This window comes from Ovis canadensis, chromosome 1, assembly GCF_042477335.2.
Source record: "Ovis canadensis isolate MfBH-ARS-UI-01 breed Bighorn chromosome 1, ARS-UI_OviCan_v2, whole genome shotgun sequence".
NCBI lineage: Eukaryota > Metazoa > Chordata > Mammalia > Artiodactyla > Bovidae > Ovis > Ovis canadensis.
Window position 1 is genome coordinate 93644230 of NC_091245.1, and position 23663 is coordinate 93667892.

At 48.2% G+C, this 23663-nt stretch overlaps 1 protein-coding gene across 2 annotated transcripts in view; it reads left to right on the forward strand.

Moving 5' to 3' along the window:
* The window catches only part of VANGL1 (VANGL planar cell polarity protein 1), a 54504-nt gene extending 32029 nt beyond the window's left edge, over positions 1 to 22475 (forward strand). For both annotated transcript variants that reach the window (XM_069601524.1, XM_069601513.1), the window contains 4 exons: positions 11617 to 11750; positions 13193 to 13325; positions 14671 to 14905; positions 19622 to 22475. In XM_069601524.1, coding sequence (XP_069457625.1) covers positions 11617 to 11750; positions 13193 to 13325; positions 14671 to 14905; positions 19622 to 19882 — 763 coding nt within the window. In that variant the 3' untranslated portion in view covers positions 19883 to 22475. The remainder of the gene's footprint in view (positions 1 to 11616; positions 11751 to 13192; positions 13326 to 14670; positions 14906 to 19621) is intronic.
* Positions 22476 to 23663: the final 1188 nt, after the last annotated feature.

Here is a 23663-nt window from a genome sequence, read left to right on the forward strand (position 1 = left end):
GGCAGAGCGGACAGGCCGGAGCTCAGGACGTGGCCCTGGCTTCTACCGTCTCCCCAAGGGCCCTGGGCGGCTGGTGGTGGGTCCACACCGGATTGGTGTGTGGTCTGTTTTCCAGGGACTCGCCCCGCGGCCAGCCCAGCATTCTTCATGCCTCCTCCACAGACCAGTGGGTGTGACTTAGTGCAGTGTGTGTGCTGTCTTAACAGCACTTGAGGGCAAGTGGGCAGGACTCTCTTTCCCTGCCCTGCTCTGTATTGGCCTCGATTAGTCTCTGTAAGTAGAGATCCATTGGCTAGGCCTATTGCCCTTGGGCTCCAGATCTTTCCATATGGGCACCTGCAGTTCTTCTTAGGGCCAGAGGTACCCGAGTCAAGGGATGTGAGGCTGGATACGAGTAGGCCAGCCGAGCATCCTGGGTGGGTCTGGAGCTGCTCTCAGTCCTGATCTGAATCTGCTTTTCGAGGCACCCAGAACAGGTGGTTGTCTTTGACGTTTATCTGGTGTGATTCAGCTCAGTGATTTAAAGCTTGGAAGGCAGGGTTCCCTTCGCAGGCATGGCAGGTGCAGCCCAGGTTGGACCCTTGGGAGGTGACAGTGCACTGGGGCTTGTGCCCTGGCTGGAAGTGGGCTGCAAGCTCTCTGGGCAGACTTGGCCATAGCCAAGCCTGTCACTTGATGGGAGGCACAGCTCCCCCCAAGTGCGGGGGTCTGCCAGCATCTCTCTGTTGTGGGACAGTCAGGCGTGACTGGATCATCCCCTAGGTGGAGACTCTCATCAGCGGTGTCAGCTAGCTCAGAGCCTCCCGGTGATGGCGGTGTTCCAGCCTAGACGGATGCCATGCGTCTGGTCGTTCAGTTCCTGCGACTAGGCGGACCAGGGTGTTGTATGAAGCTGTCAGCTACTTCTGTGCTCACGGCTCCTACCAGTGCTGACAGTGTGATCTCCTCTGAGCTGGTTCTTGTGGCTTTCCTTGTTTTATTAGAGAGGATGTTTCCCAGGTTACACTTTCTTAGCAGGAACTTAAAGGAGGATGTTACAGGAAGGAGTGACCCCCTTCTAGGGCCCAAGAGTGGGCTCTTGTCTGACACTCAGGAATGAATTGTCCAAGGAGACACATGAGCTGACAAAGCAAGAGACTTTATTGGGAACAGGCACCCAAGTGGAGAGTAATAGGGTGAGGGAACCCAGGAGAACTGCTCTGCCACGTGGCTTGCAGTCTTGGTTTTATGGTGATGGGATTAGTTTCTGGGTTTTCTTTGGCTGGTCATTCTGACTCAGGGTCCTTCCTGGTGGCTTATCCATTGCTCAGCCAAGATGGATCCCAGCGAGAAGGATTCTGGGAGGTGGTTGGACATGTGGTATCTCCATTTGACCTTTCCTAAACTCTTCCGCTTGGTGGTGGCTTATTAGTTCTGTGTTCCTTACCAAGATCTGTTGTAAAATAACTCGCCCACATGGTTACTATGGTGCTTGGCCAGGGTGGGTGGTTTCAGTTAGTGTGCTTCCCTTAACAGAGACAGTAAAGGGCCTGAAGTGCCCTGAGTGCCCTCCAAACTGCACGTTCATTTCACCTCCTTCCTCCTGGAAGTAGCTATCCTGGCTTCTGGTTGCAGTTTGCTGGCTTTCAGTGGGATCTCCTGCAGGGCTTGTCTGCAGCCGGTGCTCAAAGCCTCATCCAGGGACACCTGCCAGTTTGCAGATCTCGATTCAGAAAATGTAGTCACTGTAGCTGAGGTTCTAGCAGGCCTGGGTCACTGGGGAATCCATGTTGCCTAAGGAACGGCCGCCTTGGACCTCACCAGCAGGACAGGGATGCTGACCACTGTCCCCTCTCAGGATGGGCCTCACCTTGAGATCTCAAGTGGCAATGTGTGTCCCCCCTGCTCCGTCATGACAAGGTCCCAGAAAATCCTGCTTTTCTCCCACATCTTCCTGCATCCTAACCCAGACCTGTCTGTGTACACAAGCAGATGCCAGCTTTTGCTGCTCCCTATCCTCAGGTTCCAAGGTGATCATTGCCTGTTATCTACGTGGGACTTGTGTAGGCTACTGGCCCCAGTAGGACAAACATTCTAATTAAAGGGCAGGAGGGCCAGGAGGTATAAACACTTGTGTGTCCAGTTCTCAGCAGAGGAGGTGGGAACAGCGTTCAGGGGTAATTATATTTGCATCTCTGGGACTCACATGAATGAGTCCCAGCTTTACTGCAAACACTCCTGACTGTTGGTCACATGGAAATCAGTTTATCTCCCAAGTCCAGTGATACCCACACATCCAGGAAGCTGTCGCCTTGTTGACTGTCCTGGGAAGAAGTAGCAATCAGGTCAAATAAAGGTCATCCATTTCTCTCCCAGGGTGGGACTTTCCCAAAGAGCTGAATCAGTTTTCATTGTGGATCCTTCATTTTAGAGTTTTCTCAAGGACCCGATTCCAGCCTAAAAGGCATCTACTGGGTAGCACACCTTAAAGAGCAGGAGCTGGGGTGGCTGGGGTACCCAGGCTCCTTTACTGGCCGCATCCTCTGGGTCTTCACCGCTGGCTCACCCTCTCTACCACCCCTGTCCCTACCGACCTCTCCTTCCTCAGCCTCTCTGCTCATCCTCTCTCCTTTGCCGTTCGTCCAGAGCCTCAGCCACCGTTAACCTTAGCCCAGCCTCGCCCTCTACCTGCCTCCATCTTTCTGTACTACACAGAAGTGTGTTCACTTCCATGGTGGCTGGCGGCCTGTGTGCTGAGTCATTTCAGTCGTATCCAATTCTTTGTGACCCTATGGACTGTAGCCCACGAGGCTTCTGTGTCCATGGGATTCTCCAGGCAAGAACACAAGTGGGTTGCCATGCCCTCCTTCCGGGGCTCTTCCCCACCCAGGGATCGAACCTGCATCTCCTGCAGCTTCTGCATTGCAGGTGGATTCTTTATCATTGAGCCACCGAGGACCACAAACCATTTCCTCTGAGTTCTGGAGGTTAGAAATCCAAAATTGAGGTGTTGGCACAGCCATGTTTTCTCTGCACCCAGAAAGAGGCCTCCCTTGCTCCTCCTGGCTTCCCGCAGCTGCCTGCAGTCCTTGGTGCTCTTCCCCTGTGACCCCATTGCTCTTGTCATAGCCTCTTAGGAGGATTGTTGAACACCAGTCTGTTTCTGCCTGTGAAGCTTTCTTCCACAAGGTTTGACCATCGTTCATCTTTTAAGACTCAGCTCAAAGGCTCGGCTCTGCCGTCTCTGTGGATCTTCACCTGAAACGTCTCCACTCAAATGCTCTGTCTCAGCCCCGGGTCACTCAGTGTACTTACCTGTTCAGGTGGTTGTCATCATTGATGGGATTGTGAGCCCCATGAGGTGCCGTTCACATCCATCCCAGAACTTGGGACTTAGCGGGTGTTCATAATTTCCATTACTACTTGCCTGTGGATGGAGTTGTGAAGGCTGGTCGTTAAGATCTTTCTGAATGTCAGTGTCTATAGTTGGCTGGTAGGATAATGAAAATTGACCCTGAAAGGGGGCTTTGCGGATTTCACTCTGTGGTCAGAACACTCTCTCTCCAATGCCTTCCTGTTAGTGGGGTTTTGCTGTTGTTCAGTCACTAGGTCGTGTCTGACTCTTTGCAACCCCATGCGCTGCAGCACATCAGGCTCCCCCGTCCTTCACTATCTCCTGGAGTTTGCTTAAATTCACATCCATTGAGTCATTGACTGGTTTAATCTCCTTGCTGTGCAAGGGACTCTCAAGCATCTTCTCCAGCACCACAGTCGGAAAGCATTATCAACAACAAAGCTAGCGTTTGTGTGGGGCAATAGCATGTAAGAAATGCTTTCTTGTTTTTCACACACTGGGAAAGCTCTTTTTGTTGACAAGCTAAAGGAAGCAATTAACATTTGAAAAGAGGTGACTAAGGCTTCCCCACCTGACCTTGTCAGACCCTTTCTCTTTGCTCTGGGAAAAGATAAAGCTGCAAAGTGTGCCTCTGATGAGTGAGCGCTAAAGCCTTAATATTTCTGATTTTAATAGCATGTGCCAGATTAAGGAAATCAAACCAGTCAATCCTAAAGGGAATCAACCCTGAATATTCATTGGAAGGACTGATGCTGAAGCTGAAGCTCCAGTACTTTGGCATATTCATTGAAGGACTGATGCTGAAGCTCCAGTACTTTGGCCACCCGATGCCAAGAGCCAACTTAGCGGAAAAGACCCTGATTCTAGGAAAGATTGAAGGCAGGAGGAAAGGGGACTACAGAGGACGAGATGGTTGGATGGCATCATTGACTCAATGGACATGACTTTGAGCAAACTCCGGGAGATGGTGAAGGACAGGGAAGCCTGGCATGCTGCAGTCCATGGGGTCACAAAGAGCTGGACACAACTGAGCGACTGAACACAAACAACAAGATTAACTGCGGAAGTCCCAGTCAAATCCAAGGAAAAGTGAATGAACAGGAAATAGACAACTCTGTACTGGGTGTGGGGGGCGGGGGGCAATGCTTTTTTTTACGTCTCAGACCCTTATCTGCAAAATAGGAAGGTTAAAAGGGAGGAGATTTATGTCCACTATTGTTTTCTTCTAGTATTTGTTGGACAGTCACAAGAAAGAGGGGCTTGGGTGTGGAAGGAAGTTGGGGGGGTGGCGGGTGGACCAGTGGGTAGAACTTAAAATAAGGTCATTCTAGTACAGAGCTGAGAGTACATTTTCTTATCAAGCATAGGCTGAATGATTTCTGGGGTATTTTAAAGAGCCGGTGCTTAGACTGGAAGTTGGGACTAGATGGACTCTGATTTCCCTAATTCTTGAGTCTATGATTGGGTGGGTGAACTCCCAAACTCTCTTCACTTCTAAAATGTTGTGATTTGATGTAAGTAGAGATTGAGTCATGTTTTTATGTCCAGGAATGGGGTGAATATTTTAGCCAACAAACAACCCTGTCCCTCGCTACAAAATACTCATATTCCTTAGTAATATGCTAATGCTTTATGTTCATATAATCCTTTATAGTTTATAGACGCTTTCACTGGCAGTTTTTCATTTGCTCTTCTCAACAACCAAATGCAATAGTTGGTCTTCTCTCTCCATCATCAGCCAGTAAACAGGCCAAAAAAGGAAAAATGACTTACACAGTTTACAGAGCAACAGGATCAGCGCTGGAATCCAGGCCCTCTGACTCCAAGTCAGCGCGATGTCCATGTTGTAGGATGACTCCTGAAGCTATGGTTTTGATTTTTCAGAAGGCTGAGAGCTGGCAGCAAATACTGCGTAAAAACAGAGAGTAGCCTGACTTTACAGTCTGAGTCCCTAAGGAAGACAATATAGAGGGGACCGGTCTTCATGGTGCCCACATGTTGGCCCTTGATGGGAAGGGTCATCCAGGTGCACACAGGGGACAGGTTGGCCCCCACAATAAACATGGACAGGTAAGCTCACAGTGCTACCATTAATAAGCCATTTGCTTTAGGTCAGGACTTTAAAGTTTATTATCTCATTTAATCTTTAAAACAAACGTAAACCAGGCAGGCAACTTCTTCTTGGGAAATAGGAAAGTGAAGGGCAGACTCTGAGTCTCCAACATTTTTCCTGACCTTAGTGCCAACTGTTGAAATCTTAGGAAGTCATTGACTTTGGAATTGTCCCCATTGACACTTATGCTTATGAGACAGTTTACCGTGTGTGACTCCAGTCCCAGCTCAGACCTGTATGTTTGGATCTCAGGATCTGTCACTAGAATTTCTGACTAGCTGCCTGCACTGGACTTGCACACGTCACTTCATTAACCTTTTAGGCATACATTATATACAATTGAGCATGTTATAGGGGCTTCCCACGTGGCACCAGTGGTAAAGAACCTGCCTGCCAGTTCAGGAGACGTAAGAGATGTAGGTTTGACCCCTGTGTTGGGAAGATCCCCTGGGGGAGGGCATGGCAACCCACTCCAGTATTCTTGCCTGGAGAATCCCATGGACAGAGGAGCCTGAAGGGCTAGTGTCCATAGGGTCTCAAAGAGTCAGACACAACTGAGCAACTTAGCACGCATGCGTACCATGTTACAGCGAGATTGTCTTAAATCTGGGGTGGGGAGAAATGAGTTAATTTGTTCAAGGCCAGAGAATAATGGAAGTCAGGGGTCATGCTCTCTGGGTCCCAAGCCCGCACCGTTTGCAGGGTGCATTCTTCTCCCCCATCAGAGAGCGTGTGGAGGCTGCAGAGGTATAGATACGCAGGACATGAATTTGGTTTTTTCAGAATTTATATTTTGAAGGCATGTCTTTCAGAGTTTTATGAACTAAAATTTGAACTGTGTTCAGAGGTGCTTCTCTTGGTGTTCTAGAAGCGTAGCATGTAGGTGGAGCTCTCTGCTCCATTGCCATGGCACTCGTATGATGGTTATCACTGATGCTGGAAGATGTTTTACGGCTGATTAGATGCAGCATTTCACATTCCACCTTCTTTGTCCTGAAAAGAAAATAGGCCAGTAAGGCAAGGGTGAGTTGCAGATTCCACTGTGGATGTTGAATTCCCTCAGACATCTGTGCTGATCCATCGCTGCCCTGTCCTGTCCACGGGCTCAAGGTTGGACCAAGTGGTGGTGGGGGTTAACTTTCCCACTGGGAAGGATATCAGCTACTTCTGGTCCTGATCGTGGGTATTCCGTAGTCTGTGTTGGCCTCTCCTAGGCCCATTTGGGATTCCTGTGCTTGCTTCTTTCTCTTTAAGTTATTTATTTAGTTTCTGGCTGGTTCCTCGTTGCTGCATGGGCCTTTCTCTAACTGCGGTGTGCGGGCTTCTCATCACAGTGGCTTCTTGTGTTGCGGAGCACAGGCTCTAGGGCGCAGACTTCAGTAGCTGTGGCACGCCTACTCAGCAGCTGTGGCTCCTGGGCTCTAGAGGACAGGCTCAACAGTTGTGGTGTGAGATCTTCCTGAAGCAGAGATGGATTGGCAGGAGGAATCTTTACCCCTGAGCCACGAAGCCCAGTACTTGTGTCCTTATGTGCAGGTCTCAAGGGAATTTCTGTTACAAGCTATGTGTATCTATGCGCTCTTTTCCCCACATATATGCAGTCTGTGAAGACAGGTATTTCCCTGGGTAATGCCTTGGGAGGGTGTATTAAAATGCAGTAATTATTGAGCTCAGAGCTCCATATCTTGGGAAAGTGCTCCTTGCCATGAGGTTTCAGTGGGGCCCTGTCCACAATCAATCTGGACATCAGGCTCCACCTGCCTGTATTACAGGGTTTCTGCATGAGGACTGTTTAGCCAGGTTACTGCCTTTTGTCTCTGACTGCAGTGGTGATAAGAGAGGCAGCACGTTTCTCACCGACTTGGTTTTTCTTGCCTCCCTCCTTCCCCTGAAATGATCTGGTTTGGAGACTGGGACTCATTGAAGCGTTTACTTTTGTTCATCTCGGAGGTTTTATGAAACTCCATGGTTTTATGAAATACGTGCTCAGAATTGATCCTATACCTCTGGCAGTTCTAGGGTTTTCTCAATGAGCAGCCTGGGCCAGCGAGACAGGGGAAGCCACAGAAGGTGTCTTCCTGTGCAGGGGGATGGGGGGAGACTTTCACAGGCTTGCTGGAGAGACAGCCTAGCACTTGAGACGCTCCTGAGAGATTAGTGCGGACCGGAGGGTTGGAAAGGTTTCCTGAAAGTCAGCTCTCCTTTGGCTCTGCAAGATGCTACATTTGAAAGATGCTGAGGATGGTGCTAGTGGTAAAGAACCTGACTGCCAGTGCGGGAGATGGAAGAGACTCAAGTTCAGTCCCTCCGTCAGGAAGATCCCCTGGAGGATGGCATGACCACCCACACCAGTATTCTTGCCTGGAGAATCCCATGAACAGAGGAGCCTGGCTGTCTACAGTTCATAGGTTTGCACAGTCATACACAACTAAAGCGATTTAGCACGCACACAAGGAGCAGAGGCAGGTGGCTCCTGAACCCCCACACTGGCTGAGGACAGGGGGTGCTTCTGCATCCTGGCCTTGTGGGGCCATGACCTAGACCGATGCCAGGGTGCCCTGCAGGGTATCCCCTCAGTAGGTGCCAAAAGATACATTAGTCATGGATTTCTTTTATCCTGGTTATCGAACAAGCTCAACCAATCCAGAGCATGAATTAGGAGCCAGAATAGAAACGAAAGACTTCACATTTGGGGTTGAAATTGACATCAGATGTTGTACTGGAGCGAGTGTCTCTTAGTCTGAGTAGAGCTCCTCACTCAGGTGCTTCGAAGCTTATTTTCTCTGTTTACCCTAACGTTGAAGGTGTACAGGGACGGAGGGTGATGGCCCGAGGCAGCGAGGTTAACAGCAGCTAGGAATGACGTTGATAGCCGGTTGTGAGGGAGAACACGGAGAAGAACGTGGTGTGGGCGTGGGCACAGAGCTCCACTGCCTGATCGGGTCTGACGCCTCTGCTCTGATAAGTAGGGGCACAGCCCAGCGCTTAATGCAGGTGGTGACCATGCCGACTCCCAGCAAGACTCCGGTCATACATCGCATAGTTGACTGTCTTCGAAAAGATGAGGAAAGACAGACTGGATTTTAATCCAAATCTCAGCTTTGTGTTTTTTTTGTTTTTTGTTTTTTTTCCTTTTTTAGCTTCCACTTTAGCTGTCACCTTGGGGACAGGGGTTGGGGTGGGGATGGAGAGCAGGTCCACAGTTGCTTCTGGGGCTTTCTGGAGCCTCTGTTGAGATGGGGCTGGAGGAGGAAGATGCCACCTGTCCCGTGTTAGCTGTCTGGTCCCTGAGCCCTCCCTAGGCCGCCCGGGGCTCTGGCATGACTCTGGCTTGGTGCTGGCTGTGGACTTGCCCAGTTTGGAGAGCATCATGCTGGAAGCCCCCTTCCATAGCTGGGTGTGGGCAAGGCACCCTTTCTCTGGGTGACATGGTGGTTTGGGGGGCAGAGAGGTTGGAAAATATGGCCACCAGGCTCTGGTCCAGCTGTTCCCGCTCTGCCTCGCAGACCCCAGCTGGGTTAGTGTGATGGTCTGGGCCCCTCCTTGCGGGCTGGCTGAACAAAAAAGCCAAACCCCACAACCACAGAGGGTTTGCTTTGAAGACAGGCCTGAGAATAACCAAGTTTTATATCTTGATCAGGGGTATACTTCTGTGCTGGAATCCAGTCCTCTTGAGATGTGTGTCTGTGTCAGCACAGGAGTGTGGGGTGGAGTGGTCTGCAGGCCAAGAATCTGTGTGTATGAACAGACCTGTGTCTGTGTGGAGGGGCTCCTCATCTCCAAAAAGCCCAGAGACTTTGGAAAAGCAGCGCCTTTGGCAGGGGGACGAGATACACAGGAGCTCCTGAGCATTTGTCTATGATGAGTGACCAGGCGGGGCCTTGATCAGTCTAGGATGGAGCAGGTGTGCCGAAGCAGCACGTGCCCTGCCTCGGGTGGAAGGTCACAGACAGGGTGACAGGGAGGAGGCTGGCCATGCTGAGCCAGGGATCTGCTGGGCAGGGGTGTCTGTGAAAGCCGGGAAATCTTTTGCACAAAGATCTGTAAGCACACAAACCTCAAGGGCCACTTGACTTCCTCAGGAAGCCCACCCAGGTGCCCACCCAAGTCCTGGGTGGTTAGAAGCCCTCCTCTGCGTTTCCTCGGCTCCTGTGCATTCCAGTTGGTGGTCACAGAGCTTCCGTTCCACTTCCATCAGCAAGGAGAAGGTCCTCCCACCCTATCTTTGCATTCTCAGGACTTGACTGAGGCAGGTACTTAAATATGAACATGATGAGTGGGCGACTGAGAAACGAAATGACTAGGGCTTTTGAATGTGGGTTTGCTCTTAGGAATCTTATTCTTCTGTTACTGAGAGTTGATCTTGCCACTCCTCCCCAGCCCTGCATGAGTGTGCATGTCTAGGTTGACACTAAGCCTGGACTGAATGCAGATCACAGATCAAGGCCCTGTGTGGGGATATGAGTCAGAAAGTACTGCTGTGACTCAGCTCTCCAGGAGGTTAGCTGATTGACTTCTAGACTGTTTTTCGATTCCCATGTTAAACTCTGGGGACACGACCCCAAGGGGAGCTGAGGACTAGATTGACAGTGTCAAACTGATGGGTTAGGGGCTATCTGGTCTTGGTGTGAAGATCCCTGAGCCAGTTGGAGAGGTGTAGCAGGCAATGGAATCCTCTAGGAATTAAAGGCAGTTGTGTCCTGGTGCCCAGGCTATTGTAAATAATCCTTATAAGCGCATCTACTTCAGCAGCGAAGAGTCTGCCTTCAATGCCGGAGCTGCAGGAGACTTGAGTTCGACCCCTGGGTTGGGAAGATCCCCTGGAGTAGGAAATGGCAACCCACTCCAGTATTCTGGCCTGGAGAATCCCATGGACAGAGGAACCTGGTGGGCAAAAGTTCATAGGGTCTCAAAGAGTCGGATGTGACTGAAGTGACTTAACACACGCACTTAGCAGGGAACCAGAAAGACAAATATAAAGGGCAGAATACAAATAACTTTGCGGAGTTTAGCACACCAGTGGTTAGTGAACATCTAAGAGACCTGGAGAGGCTGATACATATGTACACTGTCCTACAGCAGCCGCACATCTGGGAGAAGGAGCACAGGTTAGAGGCTGGAGATCCAGATTGAAGTTCCCATGCTGCTGTTCGGCAGTTGTTAACCTCTCTGCAGGTCATAGATTTTTGAGCCTTGGTTTTCTTCCCTTGAATGATTGTGAGTGTCAGGTGAGATGAGGTATATAAAATCCCTGGCTGTGTTAGTATAGGTCACTCTTTGGAGAGTGTCCTGCATCTGTTTGCAACTGATACCGAGTATGGGTGCCCCAGCGCCCCCAGCCCACCCTGCTACCTCTTCTCTGCTCCTCCACTACTCACAGAGGGGCCAAGCAAAGGACGGGTTAGAGATCTCAGGACACTGGCAGGGAGAGTCCCCTTCACATACCCTCTTGGAGGGACCGAGGCAGCAACTCATGGAGCTGGAGGACTTGCAGACCAAGAAAGAGGGAGGTCTCAGCTGAGACCTCAGGGGAGGGAAAAGGGTCTTACTTCCTCTGAAAGAGGGAGTTCTCGCTGGCCTGGGATGGATGGGACTAAGAGAAGGAGGTGTCTGTAGCTAGCATCTTTCCAGTGCACTCTGCTCTGTGCAGGCATTGTCTGAGCTATGGGAAACTGAAAACCCTACCTTCCTTCCACTGGGGGCAATGAGGTGTATGTGGAGACACTGCTCTGGAACCTGAGAAACTTAACCTATTCTTTGTTCTTTCACTTAGTAGCTCTGAGGCCATCTGAAAGTCTCTTGACCTTTTGGTGGGTCCTTAGTATGCTCTTCTGTAAACTGGAAAAATGAGGATAGTTCTGTGTAGTCTAAACAAATCTAAATTAGAAGTTATAAGAGTCCCTTCTCACCTGTTGGCTGCATTTGGTGTGGCTAATGATGTGGCCTGGGAGAAGACAGAATTCAGTGGACGATGGGGCTTAGTTTCGTCTTCAAATTTTCATCCTGGAGACAAAAGATGTGGTGAAACCCAGGAGCCTTCTGTATGAGGCTATCTTTGGTGTTTTATTATTTTACCTGACTCCAAAAGATAATTATTATTTTTTTTTTTCCACATAGGACCTTACTGGGGGAAAAAAAAAACTGCATTAATTTTTTCTTCTTTTCTCAGTATCCAGCGAGCAGCATTGGTGGTTCTGGAAAATTACTATAAAGATTTCACCATCTATAACCCCAACCTTCTAACAGCCTCCAAATTCCGAGCAGCCAAGCACATGGCTGGGCTGAAGGTCTACAACGTAGATGGTACGTGCCTTGAAGTGATATCTCTGGTGGGTGTGGGAGCAGGTGGACAACTGCATAGATTAAATTCTGTTCCATTTGGTTCTGTTCCTCTCACAGTTTGCCTTTATGGTAAATTCTCGTGTCAGAATGATTTTTTCTTTTCCTCTCTTTTTCTTTTTCTTTTTTGCTGGCAAACGTATTTTTACAGAAATGTTGATTTACAGTCTACATGTGTGGGAGTTCCATTCCTCTTGAGATTTTATGAAAACTATGTGATGTAGTTTTTCTGCCTCCTGCTGTGAACATCATATATTGAAAGGTCATAGGAAAAGGCTGCTTTTCAAAATTTGGCTAAATTACCAGAAGATTCAGCTACCCTAATCTGTTAAGACTCTAACTCCCAGTTCAGGCATCTGGTGAGGTTCTTACAGGCGTTTCTCAGTCCTGGCTGGGAGCTAGGGTTGAGTGGGTGGAGGGAGACCAGAGGCGAGGGTGGGGACATCAAAGCTGTGTTTCAGGCTATCAGATGGGTAAGTGCAAGAAACAGGACACCTTGGGTCAGGGCAAGAGCTTTGCAGCCTAGAAGAGGATCATGTTAACAAGTCAAGTAATTTATAGGTGGTATCAGTTTGGGTGACAGTATCCTCCCTGGTTGCTGGTTTTTTATCCTTTTGGCTACATGAGATGTTCACTCTCTTGTGAATCCTAAAGGATTGGTAAATTTCACCTGTGATCTGAAAACCTGGTGCAGAATCCCTTTAGCCAGCCAAGCCATTAAGTAGATACTACCTAAGAAAGCATGTGATCTGCCTTGTCCTTCTGAAAAGTTCAGGCGATCCACGGTCGGGGCTATGAGACCGGGAGTTCTAGGTCTGTATTAATGAGCGTGACGTTTTGCAAGCCCCAGGCGTGGGTCTTTTCTGTGACCGCTGTGGTTACCATGGCACTCCAGCGGGAGCATGGGCATTGTCCCTGTGGGCATTGACTCTTCAGCAGGAGCATGCTCAGTGTCTCTGGGCGTTGACTCTTTTCTCTGTCCTTCTCTCCCCATCCCTTGCATTCTCTCCCATTGTCTCATCGCTGAAATGCATGTTCCAGCTGCTCTGATGGCCAAACTGGAACTTCCTGTGGCAGATGGTAAATAACATCTTCAGCACACTCTGTTATTATGGGTCAGCATTTTAATTGTCAAGTGTTCTTCATCTCCTATGGAGTTTTTTCTTTTTTTTTTTTTCCATTTCCATTCATCAGATTGGGGTGTCAGGAGACTGCCTTCTTCTTGTGAACATTTTGAGCATAGAGCAGGGGTCATGTTCATCTTTCTGGGAGGTTACCTTTGGGATTTGTATATGGGCTTCACAGGGCTTGGGCAGACGGTACTGACAGACTGTGGACTAGTTTTCTGCTGTTTCTCACCCCAAGGCATTAAAACTGTCCTTCCTCCACTGTCCTTTCCCCCAAAGGCCCCAGTAACAACGCCACTGGTCAGTCCCGGGCCATGATCGCCGCAGCTGCTCGGCGCAGGGACTCAAGTCACAACGAGTTGTATTATGAGGAGGCAGAACATGAGCGGCGGGTGAAGAAGCGGAGAGCAAGGTACACTGCCCAGCCCCCACACCAGCACCCCGACCAGACTTTCTTTTTGAATGTACACCGACTCTTTTTTTAAAATTTATTTTACGGAAATGTAGTTGATTTGCAATGTCATGTTAATTTCTACTGTATAGCAAAGTGATTGTTATACATACATATACATTCTTTTTCGTATTTTTCCTGTTATGGTTTATCACGAGATTTTGAATATAGCTTCCTGTGCCATTCAATGGGACCTTGTTGTTTATACATCCTACATATAATGTGCATGCGTGTTAAGACGCTCCAGTCATGTCTGACTCTGCGACCCTATGGACTTTTGCCCGCCAGGCTCCTCTGTCCATGGGATTCTCCAGGCCAGAATACTGGAGCGGGCTGCCATCCCCTCTTCCAGGGCATCTTCCCAAACCAAGGGATCAAACTGGGTCTCCTGCCTTGAGGCGGATTCTTTATCTTCTGAACCAACAGGGAAGTCCTCCTATATAATAGTTTGCATCTAATCTCAAACTCCCCATCTGTCCCTCATCTACCTCCCTCCTTCCCTCCCTTTTGGCAATCAAAAGTCTGTTCTCTTAAGACATTTTTTTTTTTAACCAGAATGAAATTTCAGTTTATAAACACAACCCCCTAGCATGCAAAAGCATCACCAGGAGGACTTGTTAAAACACAGGTCTCAGGTTCCGGCCCCACCCGCAAAGGTTACTTACTTTCCAGTAGGTCTAGAGTGGGGCCCACCCAAGAATTTACGTTTCTTAAAAATTCCCAACTGATGATGAAGCTGCTGGCCTTCAGCCCACACTTTGACTGGCCCGCCCTCTATCCCCAGGCCCTTGCTGGTTTTCCAGAGCTGATCACTTTAGCTGAAGTGGACAAAGATGGTTTTCATCATACATGCTGCCTTCCTTCTTTGTTCCCTGGGGCTGCTGGTGTGGGCGGCCGGATGGAGAGGATACAGCTCTGGTTCTCCATAAAGCTGCCTCTGTACCATGAGCCACCCCTCAGTGCATGCAGAGTCTTTTGTAGCCACAGTTAGAAGAGCCTTAAAACTCTTTGCATGTCACCCTTCGTTGTAGTGAGTCTCCCAAGCAAATAAGTGGCAGAATTGAGATTAGGAGTCTCCGCAGTCCCATCCTTCTTCCTCCTCATCAGGGAGCCCCCATTCCGCGTATTACTTTTGCCTTTGTCTTCCTTTGCCCTTCCCTCACCTCCCTATTGTCTGGGGTGACACCTGAGGATGGGAGCCTTGGGCCAGCTGGCGGCCAACTAGGAGTCCTCCTCCCACGTCCTGTGTGACTCTGTTCTCAAGCCCTGCACTGCTGTCCTGAGTACCATGTTTCATCGCCCCCAGGCTGGTGGTCGCAGTGGAGGAGGCCTTCATCCACATCCAGCGTCTCCAGGCTGAGGAGCAGCAGAAAGCCCCCGGGGAGGTGATGGACCCCAGGGAGGCTGCCCAAGCCATCTTCCCGTCCATGGCCCGGGCTCTGCAGAAGTACCTGCGCACCACTCGGCAGCAAAACTACCACAGCATGGAGAGCATTCTGCAGCACCTGGCCTTCTGCATCACCCACAGCATGACCCCGAAGGTGCGTCTTGGCGCCGAGCTTGCAAGTCCCATTTTAGGGTGTTGTCAGGAACGATAAAGGTTTCTCTAAAGCTCCCACTGATAAAGATTAATGTTTCTTGCTTATTTTATGTTATTTTGGTGCAGTTGTTGTTGTTTTTTTTTCCCTTTTAAAAAAAATTATTAATTTTTTAGTTGAAGGATAATTGCTTTACAGAATTGTGTTGGTTTCTGCCAAACATCAGCATGAATCAGCCATAGGTATACATATGTCCCCTCCCTATTAAACCTCCCTCCCCATCCCACCCCTCTAGGTAGTTACAGAGTCCCTGTTTGAGTTCCCTGAGTCATAGAGCAAATTCCCATTGGCTGTCTATTTTACATCTGGTAATGTATGTTTTCATGTCTCCATACATCCCACCCTCCTTCCCGGGTACAGTTGTTTTTTGAATGTGCCTTTGAATTGAAGGCTTCAGGATTCAAGCAGAGGAAAGACTTTCACTTAAAGACAGCCCAGGTAGTAATTCAGAGTACTCTGTATATCCTGGGCCTGAGCTGATTTGTTCTAATCTGGCACCTCCATCAACTAGTGGGGAACCTTGGGCCAAGAGCTTAATGGCTCTATGCCTCAGTTTCCTAGTCTGTAAGTTGGGGATAATACTAATGTCTACCTCATGGGGTTGTTGTGAGAACTAAAAGAGTTCATTCCTGTGAAGTGCTTAAAACAGCATCTGTCATAATGTAAGGACCAAATAAATAGCCATTATCATCAGGGGTGGAAACCATGCTCTGACTTGTTTGGCGTTTTGGCTGTTGGGAGGTTAGTTTTACTAAGTGATCTTCTGGGCCATTATGACATGAGCACGCTTTAGGGGATGATGCAAAAACAGCCTCGTGTCTAATAGATGGCTGTGGCCAAGGAGGCAGAATAAAGCGTTCAGCCAGTGACCTCTTCAGACGGAAGTGGATTCAGATCCTGACTCCACCACCTAATCGGTTTGTGACTTTGCCTAAGTTACTCTACACTTGTTCCCTCTTTTATAAAATGGAGATAATAATAGTATCTACCTGATCGGATCATTGCATGAGAATCATATTAAATATGGCAACACGACATGTGAATCGTGGTAGAGAGTAAATGAGCTTGGCATATGGTTTGCATGTAACACTGGTAGTGATATTATTGGTATAAAGGCCTGTATTCATACGTTGCCCTATACGTATAAACTGCTGGCTGCACTGTCACCCTTATCAAACCCTAGGAAACCAATATGGAGATATTCAGTAAGAAGCCATAACATTTTCCATATTCTTTGGTTCACTAATCCCCCTCCTAGAAAAAGGGCTTAGCACAGTCAGCGATACACACTAATGTATATGTGGATTATTTTGCAAGATAATCTTTATTAGCTCCAAACTGGAAATAACTTAACAACAGAACAGTGGCTTACACGTTATGGTATATCTTAAAATGTGGAAGAATCTGTTAGAATATTAAGTTACAAAAAGCAGAATGCAAAAATGTGTGAACGCGGTGGTTGCAAGTGAACACAGCATGCCTGCCTGTGCAGAGGGATGGCTCATACCACGTGGAATGGAAGTGGTTATTTCCCTTTTTCCCCAAGATTTTTAAGTTTACTGGCTGCTTTCTTTCTCACTTAAAAAAAAAGTATATATACTTTTCCAAATTAAAACTAATAATCTTTATATAAAAATCCAAACATTAAAGAGAAGTATAATGTACGAAGTGAACTTTTCATCCCTGCCACCTAGACAGTTCTTACTAATATAAAGAATGGGTTTATATTCTTTCAGGTGTGTGTGTGCGCTTAAAGCAGAAATGAACAAAACAACAAAAAAAGGAAATGGGAATCTCATCCCATATAGGTATAGCTTGGAAACTTGGTTTTTTCACTTAAAGCTGTTCTTGGCTGTCTTTCTCTGTCAGTACTTTCCCATCTCTTGTCATACAGATTTCCCTCATTCCCTTTAATAGCTGTGTCCTGTTCCACTGAATACCATGGTTTGTTTAACAGATGGCCTACTAACGCACATTCGGATTAAGATCTTTCCTTAGTCTAAACTAGGGGTTGGTGGTTTTTGTTAATCGAGTTTTACTGGGACACAACCACACCCTTTTGTTTACAGATTATCTACCACTGCTTTCTCTCTACTGCAGCTGAGTTTAGTTATGACAGTATGTGCCTTGCGAAGCCAAAAATATTTACATTTAAAGGAAAGTTTGCCAGCCCCACGTCTAAACAATGTTGCAATGAATCTCTCTTTTTTTACATATGTTTTCATTCATATATGCAAGTATTTCTGAGGGATCAATATCTAGTAGAGGAATAGCTGGATCAAAGGTACAGATCTTGCCAAATTATCCTTCTAAGGGGTATTACTGTTTTATATTTCTACCTATAGGATATGAGACTGTTTATTTGTTTATTTCCCCACGCACACACTTGACAGCATTGGGCATTATAATTCTTTTTTAATCGTGTTCATCTAAGAGCATGATGCTTCCCAGGTGGTGCTAGTGGTAAAGAACCCACCTGCCGATGCAGGAGACGTAAGAGATGCGGGTTTGATCCCTGGGTTGGGATGATCCTCTGGAGGAGGGCATGGCAACCCACTCCAGTATTCTTGCTTGGAGAATCCCATGGACAGTGGAGCCTGACAGGCTACAGTCCATAGGGTTGCAAAGAATCAGACACAACTGAAGTGACTTAGCATGCATGCATCTAAGAGGAGGGAAATATACTGTTTTTCTATTTGAATTCATATTTCTTTAACTATGGGCTTCCCTGGTGGCTAAGATGGTAAAGAATCTGCCTGTAATGCAGAAGACCTGGGTTTGATCCCTGGAGAAGGACATGGCAATCCACTCCAGTGTTCTTGCCTGAAGAATCCCATGGACAGAGGAGCCTGGCGGGTTACAGTCCGTGGGGTCGCAAAGAGTCAGATACAACTGAGCAACTAATACTTTCACTTTTCTTTAACTATTAATGTGATAGAGTATCTTTGCATATCTTATTTCTATTTTATAAGTTATCTTCTTAGTTTCATTTCTCTAACTGATTCTTTTCCTTATGATTCATAAAAGCTTTTTTTTTTGGCCGTGCTGCACAGCCTGTGGGATCTTAGTTTTCCAACCAGGGATTGAACCAGGGGCGGGCAGTGAAAGCACCACATCCCAACCACTGGACTGCTGGGGAATTCCCATATGAGAGCCAATTTTATACAAGTGTGTGTTATAGTAGAAGCACAGCTCTCCTTTCTGCCTCAGAATATATACTTACAGGTAGAAATATTGTATCTGGCAGCAGTAAGGTATGGATGAAGAGGACCGGAGTGATGCATCCTAATATTTTCTATCTGTATCCCTGGTTTGTTCATTTTTCTTTCTCACAGCTAAAGCGATATATTTATTGATGTAACACACATTCAGTTGAGCCTCCAGCATATGCCAGACACATGGGAAATTCATATTGAAAAAATAATTCCTGCCCTCCAGGAGAGGATAGTTTAGTGTGGGGCTCAGACAAGCAGTCAGCAGTAATTGTTCAGAAAGTAGACTGTCACATGGGAGTCATGCCCATGATTGTAGGCCCTTACAGGAGGACACGTTCACCTCTCTGAGGGGCTCAGCGAGCAGTTTGAGAAAATTTAAAGAGCCAGGAGGAATTTTCCAAAGGACGGCATTCAGCAGGAGGAACGGCACATGTCAAGGGGAGTATCCCACCCGTGGAACTCAGCACTCCTGGAGCCTCGGGCTTGGGTCGGCGAGGTGGATGTGGGACCTGGCCAGCCTTTGGATTACCATGTACGTGAGTGAGTGAAGTCGCTCAGTCGTGTCTGACTCTTTGCGACCCCATGGACTGTAGCCTAACCAGTTCCTCTGTCCATGAGATTTTCCAGGCAAGAGTACTGGAGTGGGTTGCCATTTCCTTCTCCAGGAGATCTTCCCAACCCAGGGATTGAACCCAGGTCTCCTGCTTTGTAGGCAGACAGACGCTTTACCATCTGAGCTACCAGGGAAGATCACTTGAGTTTACCCAAGGATATTTTCACTGAATGTTCCCACCCCCTTCTCCCTGTCGGATGTGCATCTGATTCCAGTACTGCCTGAGACACCTTAGTCAAATAACCATCCTTCTTTTGCACTATGAGATGGTTCAGGTTAACCACCCTGTCCTCACAGCCGTTCTGTGCATTACTGCTGCCATCTGCTCCACTCACAAAGGTTAGACAGCTTGTCCAAAGGCACATAGCAATGAATGCAGAGCACGCATTTTTGTGTGAGCAGGTACATCCCTGTATTTCTTCCAGTCACATTGCCAGAATGCTCCTCCGTGCCTGGCACTTGCCCCGAGGAGCTCTCAGGATGGGAGGAGACCAACCTATGAACAGGTACAGGCCGAGGCATATGCCATGGGGCCTGGGCCCTTGGATGGGGCTGGTGTCTCAGCCACGGCTTACGTGGGTACCAGCCACCCCTCCTTCCTCGCCCTTGTGCTTACCACTGTCTGCACCCTCTGGCTGGAGAGTGAGGAAGTCAGGAAGCCTTCTCTCCCCAGCAAAGGACTCTGTTGTGCAGGTCTGATGGAATTGGTATATGATCAGCCAGGCTGTCCTGGTTTGTTGGGAGGATGTTTTTTCCCCCATGCCTGGGAGCCTGGCAGCGCCACCTGGAGTGGGCATTCCCTCCCTAACAGCATCTCTGCTGTCCTTACAGGCCTTCCTCGAACGGTACCTCAGCGCCGGCCCCACACTGCAGTACGACCGGGAGCGCTGGCTCTCCACGCAGTGGCGGCTCGTCAGCGACGAGGCTGTGACCAACGGGCTGCGGGATGGACTCGTTTTTGTCCTTAAATGCTTGGACTTCAGCCTCGTTGTCAATGTGAAGAAAATTCCGTTCATCATGCTCTCGGAAGAGTTCATAGACCCCAAATCTCACAAATTTGTCCTTCGCTTGCAGTCTGAGACATCAGTTTAAAAGTTCTATATTTGTGGTTTTATTAAAAATGAAAGAATATATAGAGAGATATATATGTATACCAGAGGGGCATCTTTGTTTTTATTATTCTTCATGGCTGACTGAGCTGGCACATGAGAAACCAGGGTCCTTTGACCATCTGCACTTTATTTGGAAGGAAGCAGAAGATGGCCATCCTGGAAGAAAGTGACTGGTGACATCTGACTTGGGGATGGGCCATCTCCAGAAGCAGTTCCCTGGCGTTTTCTGTGACAGCTGCAAACCAAAGCAGAGCTGGAGGGTCTTAGGAACCTTGCCTTACGACTCGCCCCTGCCTCTCGTCCAGCACCCGGCCCTGCCCTGGCCCCTGGCCGTCCCACTCCTGGGCCTGCAGGGCACGCATCTTCGTCCTGTTTCCGGGAACCCGACAGGACCTGTCCGCACGTGTCTGTGTATGCAGGCGTCCAGCACCACAGGAGCCACGGGCTGTTCATGAAATGCCTGCCCTCGTCTCCGCTCTCTGTTGCCTTAGGTTCTGCGGAGAAGGATCAGAATGACAGATGTGCACTGTCAGTTTACAGCTCTTTATGATTTTTTTTTCCCAAAGAGAGAATTTGCCTGCCCTAGTTCTGACCTGCTTGCCCACCTGCTTGAGCAGGTAGCCCTTTCTTAACCCTATGATGGCCCACTTGTCCCCTCTCCATCCTGGCCGGCAGGCCTGGCCAGGAGCCCAGTCTCCAGAGCCACAGAGGACCTGGGTGTTCGTGTGTGCCCTTGGGCTCCATGCGCAAGCTCGGCTCCGCCCCATGGATTGTTTGTTTGTGTAGGAAAGGGTGGTGTGCCCACCAGGTAGGTCCCAGGGAGAGCATTCCTGCTAGGATGTTCCCTTTAGGCTGCAGCGGGAGCCCCTCCCCTCCCGATCTTCCTCCAGCTGCTCCACACCCACCAGGGAGAGACCCACACTGTGACTTAGGCTGGCACATTCGGCTCGGAGCCTTTATTTCCCAGGAGATATGTCCTCACAAAGCTCCATAGCAAGCTGCCTTGCCAAGGGACAGCTGCAGCGTCCAGTCCCTGACTTCCGACCACCGTCACTGTGTGCTCATCGCCTCTGCCCCTTACTACCCGGGAAGGGGCTGATTTAGGCCCTGGTGCTAAATTACTTGTTGGTAGTCAAGTGTGGAGAGGGAATAGGCAGGATCCAGCATTCGGGGAAAGGAAAGTAGGGGGACGATCTTAGGGTTCAAACGATGCCTGCCTGGTCTGTTCTTAGATACAGCTGGTTTCTGGGGGCTTTCCCAGGCCTGGGGGGCAGCTGGGCCATATTCTAGGAGGAGGCACCCTGAGGCAGAGCCCTGCAGCAGTCTTCAGTTCCTCCACCTACCTTCCGGTATCCACAACAGACTTTTGCCAAATATTCACTCTTGCTTTTCCCTGGTGGTCAGGCTAACCGGTCACCTTTCATTAGCCAAGGGAAACACTGTCCAATGCTCTTTTCATATGTGTTCCCATGTATTCTGACTGGTTTATGCATTCCAGGAGGGGTGCAGTGTTTGTTATTATTGTCTTAAAGCAAACTTGGCTTTGGCTGTTTGTCACACACCTGTATCTGAAAAAGTAAACAGCCGTCTTGAATCCACAGCCTTCAGGTCAGAAAGAAGATGTGTTAGAAAAGGAGGAAAAGCTGGTCGGTACGGAGTTGGCGCCAAGATGGACTATTTAATTGCATGGTTTTGGTTTATGGAAAACACTTGCCATGTAACCATGGTGCTTTTGTTCTTCTTAGTTTTGCCTTTAGGTCCCCTTCAAACTGGACATTCCTTGTGATGATGTCTTTCTCAGGAATCTGTTTTGGGAGACTGGGCAAGGGATGGTGAATGTACAGTGAGGCTTTGGTGACATAAAGGTTATACTGTCTCAGACTAAACGTATCAGAGGCTGCTGCATCAGGAACCCAGCAATAGAAGTGCCATACATGTATACTGATATGGTTAATAATGACACTATCCATCAGCATTCCATAAAACTGCTTCCAACCCTGTCTTCAATTACCAGTCCAGAAGGGGTTAAGTTGGAGTCATGGTTTGGGAACTTGCCTTCCCAGCAGGGTGAAGAAAGGTTTAAATTAAGGAGTTTTTTTTCCTCTCTCCACCCCTTTCTCTCTCTGCCAGTCTTTGCATAGGAGAATGTCAGACTTTCTGAAATTACTGTTTCTGTTTTAAATTGAGTATTGATTTTTTTTTTAATGCTGACTTTGTATTGAGTCCTTTTTGAAAGAACAACATAATAAAATGCAGGATCTTTGTATCAAGCCGTTGCACTTGCAAACTCTTAATAGCTTGAGTTACTGGTGCAGTGGGAACAATGTAGATGCCATTTTAAAAATTTTAAGTTTTCAGAAAAACTGTATCACACAGTTGAACACAATGCATTTCTATTTCAGTTCTTGGAGCCAATCGACTATACTTTTTAAAAGGGGTAAACTGTGCTAGTAGAGTTAGATAAATCTGCACTGAGGGAGACAGGATTTTTTTGCCTTAAATGTTCATAGATTTTCTATAGTGAACCTAAGTTATTAAAATGTGAACATTAAACAGTGAGTAGAAAAACTTAATGAGGAGTGTGTGTCTGAGGTCGCTCTCTTCCCTCCTGATGTTTTAACCAGTAGATATCTAATTTCTGTTTTTAAGTGGGTACTTTTGAAGATAGTGCCAACTTTTAATTGTCCATGATCTGAACATTAAAGTCTGCATTCTTAGGGCTGGAAGGGATTTTTAGGTTTTGTGATTGATTCATTTTTTGCATCATCAGCTAAGTCAAAGCGTGTAATACTTTTGCTAAAGTTTATAAAGTAAGCCCCAGAGAAAGTGCTTGCCCAGTTTTATTGTCCAACTATCATCATCTCCCTCTCTCTCCTTTTCAAATCTGTGGACAGGACAAATTCTGTGCGGCCAGTGGATAGAGGAGGTGGCCCTAGTACGTGTGTGTGTCGTGCTGCGGCTCATTGCCAGAGCCCGGACCTCCTTTGCCATGGGGAGATCGTGGCTGTGTGGGTGTAACGTCCAGTGCAGGAGATGTGCCCCTCTGCTCACCGTAGGTGGTGGTAGCTGAGCGCTCGCATTCTCTTGTCTCCTGGTTGCTTTACAGCCGCCTGTATTTGGATGAGGCTGTAACCCTGGAAAGCCATGAGCCTATTAGGTTGACAGAAACTGACGACCCGCCCCTGGGAGAGTGCCTGTTGCAGTCGCTCAGTGAAATCGGCAAAATCGAGTCCTTGGTTACCCTCATCTATGGGAACCCTGCTGTGTAAGGCTGCTTACACAGGGATGCGTAGTTGTTTGTGGCTGTGTGTTGCAATATATGTGAGCATTTCTCTTGAGTGTAACTCCCAGATGGACGGCATGTTTATGTTAGCCATCTGATCATCTGTGGTATCTGTGGCAAGACTGGTGTGTATCTCAGCAAATAACTTGTGGATGGGTTTATATGGATGAGTGTGTGAAAGTCCGTGTGTTTCTACATAGGCCCTGTGTTTGAGAGAGTTCCTAACAACACCCATCTTCTGGGAGGCTACTCTGAAGCCAGTTACTTCTCCCTCCCTCCCTTCTCTCCTTTGCCTCAGTTACACTGGCTTCTCCCCAGGAGTAAATGACTTCAGCATAGTGAGGTCTTCTAGAGCACCGCTGCCCTCCAGGCAAGTCCATTAGGCTCTTCCTTGCCTCTGGACCCTGAAAACAGAAAGGAAGAAAGGTCCAGCTCCATGATAAGCAACTGCTCCAACTTCACCACCCTGGAAGCCTTA